Here is a 9,890-nt window from a genome sequence, read left to right as displayed (position 1 = left end):
CAGCAGTTATGAGGCTATTGAAGTGACCTGAGTGATAAGAGATGTAACTAAGTTGGGGAGAGTGGAATAGAAAGGAGAAGACGGGGCAGGGGGCACCTAGGTGGCTCAGTTGGTTAAGTGAACGACTTCAGCTTAGGTTATGATCTCGCAGTCCATGAGTTTGAGCCCAGCGTCGAGCTCTGTGCTGAAAGCACAGAACCTGGTTAGGATTCTCTCTCTCTCTCTCTCTCTCTCTCTTCCTCTCTCTCTCTCTCTCTCTCTCTGTCCCTCCCCTGCTTGTTCTTTATATTTCTGCCTCAAAATAAATAAATAAACATTTTTTTAAAAAAGGAGAGGACAGAGTTAGAGGAATCTTGAGATTAGGTTTGGCAACTCATTAGATGTGGAGGCTTGAACCAAGAGATGAAGAATTAAAACTTATCCAGAGATGATGAGCCTAGGGTTTTAAAACACCAGAAATGTGATAAAAATAAATAAATTTTGTTTTGCAACAGTTAAGAGAACAAAAAGACAAGTTACATATTGAGATAAAATATTTCCAAATAACGCATCTAATGACAGATTTGCATCTAGAATATATAGAGAATTCTCCAAACTCAANACCACAGTGAAAGATCTCTACACACCTATAGGAATGGCCAAAATAAAAGCTAGTGACACCACCAAATGCTGACATAAATGCTGAGAAACTAGATCCCTTATACACTGCTGGTGGAAATGCACAATGGTATGACCAGTCTAGAAAATAGTTTGATAGTTTCTTATAAAACCAAACATGCAACTACCATATGATCCAGCAATTGCACTTGTGGGCATTTATCCCAGAGAAATGAAAACTATGTTCACACAAAAACTTCTACATGGACGTCCATAGCAGCTTTATGTGTAATAGCCCCAAACTGGAAACCATGAAGATGCCCTTCAATGGGTGTTGCACACTCTGGTGTATCCAGACCATGGAATCCTACCCTACAGTAGAAAGGAACAAACTTAACGTACAAGAACTTGAATGGCTCTTAAGGGCCGTATGCTGAGTGAAGAAAACCAATCTCAGGGGTGCGTGGGTGGCTTAGTCAGTTAAACGTCCAGCTTCCTCTCAGGTCATGATCTCACAGTTTGTGAGTTCAAGCCCTGCATCAGGCTCTGTGCTGATAGCTCAGAGCCTGGAGCCTGGTTTGGATCTGTGTTTCCCTCTCTCTCTGGCCCTCTACCACTCATGTNCTGCTCACACTGTCTCTCTCTCTCTCTCCTAGAAATAAATAAAAATATATAAAAAAAAAATTTAAGCCCATCTCTAAAGGTCATATACAAAATTATAGAAATGGAGACCAGATTAATGATTGTTAGGGGTTAGAGATTAGGGGGGAGTTACTGTAACAAGGTACCATGGGGGAAATCTTTATAGTGATGGGATAATGTTCTGTATCTTCTTGTGGTGGGGATTACACAAATCTACATGTGATAAAACTGCAGAGAACTGTACATTTACAGACACACACACACACACACACACACAGGTATGCATGTAAAACTGGTGAAATCTGAATGTGTTCTGTGAATTGTACCAATGTCAATTTCCTGGGTTTGATATTTAAATAATCATTATGAAAGATGTTGCCACTTGGAGAAACTTTTTGAAGAGTACCTCTTGGTATTTTTTCCGATAAATCTATAATAATCAAAAAATTCGAAAGTTAAGTACCCCCCAAAAAGGAATAAGTTGTTGATACACCTAAAAGTTGCATAACACACAAAGGCAGTGTGCTGCATGAAAGAAGCCAATCATAAAAGGTTAAACACTGTCTTTTTTAAAAATTTGTTAATGTTTATTTTTGAGAGGGAGATAGAGCACAAGCAGGGGAGGAGTAGAGAAAGAGACACACAGAATCCGAGGCAGGTTCCAGGCTCTGAGCCGCCAGCACAGAGCCCGACTCAGGGCTCGAACTCACGGACCGTGAGATCATGACACGAGCCAAAGTCGGACATTTAGTCGACTGAGCCACCCAGGCGCCCCAAATCAATTTTCTTATATGTTAAGTTAGAAATAAAACTAGAGGGGTGCCTGGCTGGCTCAGTCAGAAGAGCATGCAACTCTTGATCTTAGGGTTGTGAGTTTGAAGCCTGCACTGGGTGTAGAAATTTCTAAAAACAAAAACAAAAACCCAATGAATGAATGAATGAATGAATGAATGAATAAATCTAGATAGGCAAGTGGGTACTGATTTGTTTTTTCTTTCCTTCCTAACTCAGCCATTTATTAAGCACCTGCTATGTGTGAGGCAATGTGCTAGACTTTGGAGATCAATCAAAAGTAAGACAGCCCAGGGGTGCCTGGGTGGCTCAGTTGGTTAGGGTTCGGACTCTTCTGGATTGCAACTCAGGTCATGATCTCATGGCTCATGGGATAAAACTCTGTGTTGGGCTCTGTGCTGACAGCATGAGAAGCTCTCTCTTGCTCTCTCTCCCTATCTCTCTCTCCCTCCTTCTCTCTCAAAATGAATAAATAAACAGTAATACAGGGGTGTCTGGGTGGCTCTGTTGGTTAACCAGGTTGTGATCAGCTCAGGTCATGATCTCACAGCTTATGAGTTTGAGCCCTGCATCAGGCTCTGTGCTGACAGCTTGGAGCCTGGAGCCTGCTTCAGATTTTGTGTCTCCCTCTCTCTCTCTCTGACTCTCCCCTGCTCACACTCTGACTTTTTCTCTCTATCCAAAATAAATAAGCATAAAAAATGTTTTTTTTTTTTTAAGTAAGACAGCCCAGGTACCTGCCCTCATGGGACATTCTTCCTGTCTCAGAGGAGAAGCTGTCAGTAGTGTCTGGAGCCCAGCGTTTGCTTGGGAAAGTGGGGCAAAAAGAAAGCTGTGGAGAGACTAAGTGAGCAAATTTTTCAAACCGGAGCTCAGTCCTGTAGGATTTCAAGTGCTCACTTTTCCCTAAAAGATTCTTAGGCCTGAGTGGGGGAGGAGGTGGTGGCAAGGCCCCAATTCATATTTCATAGGTCATCACAAGAGAAACTGCTAGAAGTGTTATGCCCTGCTAAGCCAGGAAGAAATTTTGAGGGTGGGTGAAGACCAGATGCAGTTAGTGAAGTGTGAATTCTGAAAAGTTGCCTGAATTTGTGTGTGAGTTTGGGGGGAGGGGGGACTTAAATAATCATTTGTTTAGCTCATGACTCTGTGGATTGGCAATGGGGCTGGGCTCAGCTGGGTGATTCTTCTGCTGGTTTTGGCAGGGTTCACCCTGCACTGCAGTCAGCTGGCTACCAAAGGCCTCACCCACTTGTCTGGTGGGTAACTGGTGGTCACCAGGGTAACCGAGCCGCGTGTCTCTCACCATCCAGCAGGCTTGCCTGGGCTTGTTCGTATGTCGGGGTCCCTGTGTTCCCAACAGCAGAAAGAGAACAAGCCCTCAAATGTGAATGCTTTAAAAAAAAAACAACAACAGCTTTATCGAGGTATAACTCACGTATGTTACCTGACTTTGAGTTTTGTTTTCTCTCCTGTTTGCAGGGAATCTGAAGCATGTGGTATAGTTGACAAAAAGAGATCAGGTTTCCAGAGCTGAGGAGCAGTGGCTGTAATGAAGACAGCGTGTTTATGCGAGCAGTGTGTGGAATTTGTGACTGCAGGGGAAATTTGGAAGAAATTACTTCCTGAAAATCTCCAAGGGGCACCAAGTTGCAGCTGGCCTCCTGGGTGAGGCAGGCAGGCACCCCAGAGGCCTCAACTAGGCCTATGGGAAGAGAGAGATTTCCAGCATTTAAAGTGTTTATTTTTAAAAAAAAAAACAAAAACAAAAACACACAAATGCCGTTTTTAATCTTTGAAAATTATTTTTAAGCAAGCTGGGGAGGGGTATTTTTATTTTCTTAAAGGAGACATCAGAGGCTGGAGGAAAGCGTGAAGCTTGGGTCCCCAGTTTGAGGGGTGGGGGAGTTTGCGCCTCAAGACCATCCAGATGGAGTCTTTAGGGGAGAAGGATGGGTCCGCAGACTGGGAAGTGGGGAGAAATCTACCTGTCTTGTTTTTAGGATTATGGATCTATTTTGTTTTTTAATAAAATCTTGGAAAACCTACATCTTTGTCCCATCGTCCTCATTGTAAAGTGCCCCTGACAATGCACATAGTTCTGGGCATTTCTTTTCACCTAAGGATCAAGAATAACCCTGTGCTTCCAGGGTTTGTACTGGCCCAGCCTGGGAAGCTGACTCTGCGAGCTGGATCCCCGACTCCTCCCTGAGGAACTGCTGTGTCCCCTCTAAGTCCTGCAGACAAAAGGTCCAAGCTGTTCTGTGCCAGGGGCCCATCCAGGACTCAAGGGAAGACAGGCACAGCAACCCACTGGCCCCCTGGGGAGGAGCTAGTCCTCTCCTGGGGAGCCCTTCAGGGATGAGAAGTGTAGGCGGCTCGCAGATCTAAGGAGGCACATTTTGATGGATAGTGAGGCTACTTCCCTGTCAGGTGTAGATAATCAGCACACTTGATTGTAATGCGATACAATTGTTACTGTAATCTGGGGGTAGGAGGGAGTAAAGGTGACAAAATGGGGATGGGGAACAACCAGAGAGAAAGCGCTGAAGTAGAAGGGACAGCAAAACATCATGATTTCATAATCTGATTCACCAAATATTTATGAAGCTTTTTCCACTCCTGGGACTGGGATAGGAGACAAGAACGCAGCCCCATTCTGGCCATCTAGGAACTCCCAGACAGGGCAAAGGAGGACGGAAAGAACCAGATCCCGACATATTTCACGCTCTGCCACCAGCATGAATCCAGAGGCATGGGAGCGTTGAGGAAAGAGCCACTCGCCTGGCTAGGACAGCATCCCAGAGCGTTTCAAGGGGGGATGATATTTGAGCCTGGCCTCGTAGTTGTATTTCTCCAGACCTCGGAGAGGGGGGTGGGCATTCCGCAGAAGGGAGTGGAAAAAGCCTTGAACGTATCCGGGTTGGGAATAGCCAAGCTTTTATTAAAGAGCATTGGGGCGCCTGGTTGGCTGGGAATACCAGTCAATCCAAATACTCTCTATTCTAATTATACATGTTCAGCTTAAGGGCAGTTTTACCTATGCCCAAAAAAAGGGGGATTTTAAGAAAAATAGGAGGGGGGAGGCATGAATGGGACAGTTAGGGGTGAGGGAGGCCAAGAAAGGTAAAATGGGATGTCTGAATTCCAAGCCTACAAGAGACCACCCAGCAAGGTTTGTTGTCTCAAAGGCTTGCTTAATCCGGTTACGGAGGGTGGGGGTGGAGGGCTATCCCAGTCCTTTATAGGGGATCCACGTCCAAAGCCATCACCCAAATTCCTGTGAAGGCCAAATGCTAGTGCTCCATTTTCCTTTCAAGGAGAACAGACCTGAACAAAAAGGAACTTTATTCCACTGGACAGCCAATGCCACCTTCTCCTCACCGTAACTAACTGCCGCTGTCTGAGCCCGTCCTCTGACCGACAGCATCAGAGCAAGCTGTAGAACTGACCTGCTACTGGGCGTCCCAGAGGCCAGGCCTGTTCCTGAGAGTGCACCACCTCAATGACCTTCAGGATTCCTTTTTATCTGATTCTTGTTGAAAACTTTAGGCTAGGGGCGCCTGGATGGTTCAATTGGTGGAGCATGCAACTCTTGATCTCAGGGTTGTGAGTTCCAGCCCCACGTTGGGTATAAAGATTATTTAAAAATAAAATCTGTTTTAAAAATTAAGCTAGGGGTGCCTGGGTGGTGCAGTAGGTTAAGCATCCCAATTGGGCTCAGGTCATGAACTCACAGTTAGTGAGTTTGAGCCCTATATCAGAAATTGTGCTGACAGCACAGAGCCCGATTCAGATCCTCTGTCCCCCTCTTTCTCTGCCCCTTCTCTCCTAGCGTGCATGCACTCCTCTCTCTCTCTCAAAAATAAACATTAAAGAAATCATTTAAAAATTAGGCTAAAAATAATCCCATAGATCAAACCAGGAATAATTTTAAATTTTTAAAAATAAGTTGAATCGTTTATTTTAAGTTTATTTATTATTTTGAGAGGGAGTTGGGGGGGGTGGGAAGAGCAGAGACAGAGTGAGAGAGAGAATCTCAAGCAGGCTGTGCACTGTCAGCACAGACCCCGATGCAGGGCTCAAGCTCATGAACCACAAGATCATGACCTGAACCAAAGTCAGACGCTTAAGCGACCGAGCCACCAAAGCACCCTGGAATCATTTCAAATTTTTAAAAATTAAAATTAAAATACCCAAAGGTGGACACAGCATTCACAAAATCAGCAAGACAGATTAAGAGTTGCTCCATAAAGTCTAAAGTGATCAAATTGTACACATTAAATATGCGCAGCTTTTAGTATAAGTTATACCTCAATAAATCTCTAAAAAAAATTGTTCTACTAAGAATTATCATAAGTGCCTAAGGGTAAAAAAGACTGAAGGGAAACACACCAAAATATTAACCAAAGTAGGCTTCTGTGGAGGAAGAAGGTGTAAGGATGGTTTAATTTTTGTTCCTTCTACTTTCCAATATCTTCCAGATTTTCTCCACTAAGCACATTCTAGTTTTGTAAATGAGAAAATCACCTTAAAAAAAAAAGAAAAAGAACCGATCTGCAGGGAAAGTTCCAGATCAAAGTAAATTCAAGACACCCACTGAGGAATAGTTTGTGCTCGCACCCTGGGGCTTTCCTAACCACCCAGGAGGTTCAGAAGATTGGTCCAGGTGGAGGGCTCCTGATTTACAAATCACTAGGCCAGAGCAGGGTTTTTTTTAGATTTGTTGGCTTGAGGGCGGGGCAACTTTGTACCCAGTGTGACCCTGCCCCCCTTCAGGAAACAGCTACCTTTGTGCAGGCAAGGACCAGCCATAATAACCATAATAATAATGCAAAGCAAGCATTGGAATATGCCCCACTTTACAAACCGCTTTCTTTTATAATATGTCACTCTCCACCCTGCTGGGTGAGTATTATCATCCCCACTTTAGAGATTAGCAAACTGAGGCTACAAACTGTGAAGGAACTTGCCCCGTTGCAAGTGGCAGAGGCAGGACGCAAACCCAACTGAAACTGCAAGTTTCCTTAACTTTTTCCACTACCCCACACCTAGTGCCACTGAAATATTTTTTTTTTAATAGTTTATTGTCAAATTAGTTTCCACATAACACTCAGTGCTCATCCCCACAAGTGCCCTCCTCCATGCCCATCCCCCCCTCCCCCCACATCCATCAGTCCTCAGTTTTTGTCAGCATTCAAAAGTCTCTCATGGTTTGCTTCTCTCCCTTTCCCCCACCATTTCCGCCCTTCTTCTCCCCCTTGTTCCTCCGTCAAGTTCCTCCTAATCCTCCTATACGTGCAAACATATGATATTTGTCCTTCTCTGCCTGCCACTGAAATATTTTTAAACTGTGACTTCGGAGTAAACAACTTTTCTTATTGCTTCCAAAGTCCAAGCTGGACCAAGCCACACACTGCTCCCAGACCCTCAGCACACAAGGACATTAGTTGTGTGCTTTTCAGCAAGTTACTCAACCTTTCTGGGTCTGTTTCCTTACCCCTAAAGTGGAGCAAATGATTCTTGCACTTCATAGGCTATTGTGAGTGCTTGATGAATTATCACAGATGCAAGGACTTTGAAAAGAGCCTAAAGAGTTGTGTGCAGTTGGGGGTAGGGGGGTCTTCCATGAAAATGGGCCTGGAAACTCAGGAAAATCTGGTGCTTCCAGGATCCCCACAGGCCTCTGCTGTTCTGAGGCATGCACAGGTGCACAGGAGCCAGAGAGACAGAGACAGAAGACTATAGTCTGTGTCTGCAACTCAAGGGTTAAGAAAATAACCATTAAAAAAGTATACATATATATGTATATGTATATATATGTATATATACATATATATACACACAAATTGGCAAATCTCATATCCTTTGCTACATATTTGCATATCCTCCCCCCCCCTTTATGTTTGAAACCATTCAGATGAAGAAAACCATGTAGGGGCACCTGGGTGGCTCAGCTGGTTAAGTGTCCAACTTTAGCTCAGGTCATGATCTCATGACTTGTGGGTTCGAGCCCTGTGTTGGGCNGTATATATATATATAATTAAAATGCCTATATTTGCATAAAACATCTTTGGAAAGATACACAAGAAACTGGGGCACCTCGGTTGCCTCCAGGCAGGGAAACAAGGTGGCAGGTGGCAGGAGAATGAGAGAGACTTGCACTGTGTACCTTTTTATACCTTTTGATTTCTGAACCCTGTGAATGCATTACCTGGTCCAAAAAAAAGTAAATAAATAATTTTTTTCAAAAGCCAACGGAAAAATCCCAAGCCAGTTTCCCTTTGGGGAGGGGGGAGGTGGATCTGCCTCTGCGTATTCATTGTGAGCTGTCACAGAGAGAGCAGTATATTTCCAATTCTATGTTTAAAAGACTCTTTCTAAGGCAGAAAGACTTCTTTATAAGAAAATCAAATATTGTTATTCAACAAAAATGGAAGAAGGGGGGAGAAGAAGAGGACAAGGAAAAGGAAGGGCAAGAAGGAAAGCAAACAGCCATTAGACAAAGCGGGTTTTGACATCTCTAAGTCCCTGCACAGAAAGCTCCAGCAGCTTCTCCTCCCCCAGCCTTTGCTCTTGCGACAAGTCTCCAAAGCACCCACTCAGTGCTGGGCCCCAAGCTGACCAGAAGTGCCTGGGCATGCATGCAATATGCACACTTCACCCTCAGAGTGCCTGGATTTAAGTCCCCTTCTGTCACTCACTAGCTTTGTGACATTGGCCAAGTAACTCAGTCTCTGAGCCTTGTCTCCTCACCCATCCAAAAGGGATCATACCTGTGCTTACTTCATGGGGAGGTCACCAAGGATCAAAGAGATAATGAAGGAAAGCACATTGTTGAGCACATATTAGATATCAGTTTATGCCCTTAATGTGAACCCAGTCAGGGCAGGAAATCTTGCTGAAGTTCCCTGGCTTCAGGAATTAGGGAAATAGGATGCAAATTTGTGTGGCTGTGCATTTGCACATTCTTCTGGGGCAAGGAGCCAGTGCTAATTTTCAGATTCTCAACACCAGGTGGGGGAAGGGGGTCTATGATTCCCCAAAAGGATGAAATCTACAGATGCAGAGGTAAAGACTGATGTAAGTAGAGCCTTTCAAGACAGGGCCCTTCTCCCTCATGGCCTCTGCACATGCTGGTCCTTCTGCCTGGAATGCCCAGATCTTCCCCAAACTGGTTCCCTCTCATTCAGTTCTCAGCCACACGTCACTGCCTCAGTAAAATACATTGGCTACCTCACCTATTGTAGCATCCCCACCCTCTCTATTCCAAAATAAAATTATACCATTTATCATCATCTTATTCATTTTTTATTTATTTCTATTCACACACACTAAGAGGGTGGGAACTTCGACAGTTTCACGGCTATATCCCCAGAGTCTGGCATGGTACCATGGTTATTCTCAATACATACCTATGGAATGGTGGAACAATGTACTAAGACAAAGCAGTGTCTTATATCCTCAGTATTATAAGACACAGAGGAGAGAAAGGCAATCTAGACTGTGGTGATCATGANCAGGGCGGCGGGGGGAGGGGGGAGGAAGACAAGCATTCCAAGCAAAGACACATAAAATTTAGGGAGGCCACAAGCACCTTAGTGTTGTCAGAACACAGGATATTAGACACTATTAAGAAAACCAACTGTAAAAATGTATCTTTAAGGCAATAGGAGAAATTTGGACATAGACTAGGTGATGTTAAGAAATTATTTGTAAATCAGTGCACCTGCATGGCTCAGTCGGCTGGGCTGATCGTCCGACTTCATCTCAGGTCATGATCTCACAGTGAGTTCAAGCCCCATGTCAGGCTCTGGGCTGACAGCTCAGAGCCTGGAGCCTGCTTCAGATTTTCTGTC

At 44.4% G+C, this 9,890-nt stretch overlaps 1 protein-coding gene across 1 annotated transcript in view; it reads left to right on the top strand.

The window, feature by feature from the left end:
• Positions 1–3,991, top strand: part of HDAC8 (histone deacetylase 8) — a 198,906-nt gene extending 194,915 nt beyond the window's left edge. Inside the window, exon 9 of the mRNA XM_077763227.1 lies at positions 3,514–3,991. Within this exon, the coding sequence (XP_077619353.1) occupies positions 3,514–3,536 (23 nt within the window). The 3' untranslated portion in view covers positions 3,537–3,991. The remainder of the gene's footprint in view (positions 1–3,513) is intronic.
• The last annotated feature ends 5,899 nt before the right edge of the window (positions 3,992–9,890 follow it).

Source organism: Crocuta crocuta, unplaced genomic scaffold (genome assembly GCF_008692635.1).
Source record: "Crocuta crocuta isolate KB4526 unplaced genomic scaffold, BGI_CrCroc_1.0 scaffold440, whole genome shotgun sequence".
Classification (NCBI taxonomy): domain Eukaryota; kingdom Metazoa; phylum Chordata; class Mammalia; order Carnivora; family Hyaenidae; genus Crocuta; species Crocuta crocuta.
The sequence above is the reverse complement of the archived record's forward strand: the minus strand, read 5'-3'. Positions and strand labels throughout refer to the sequence as shown.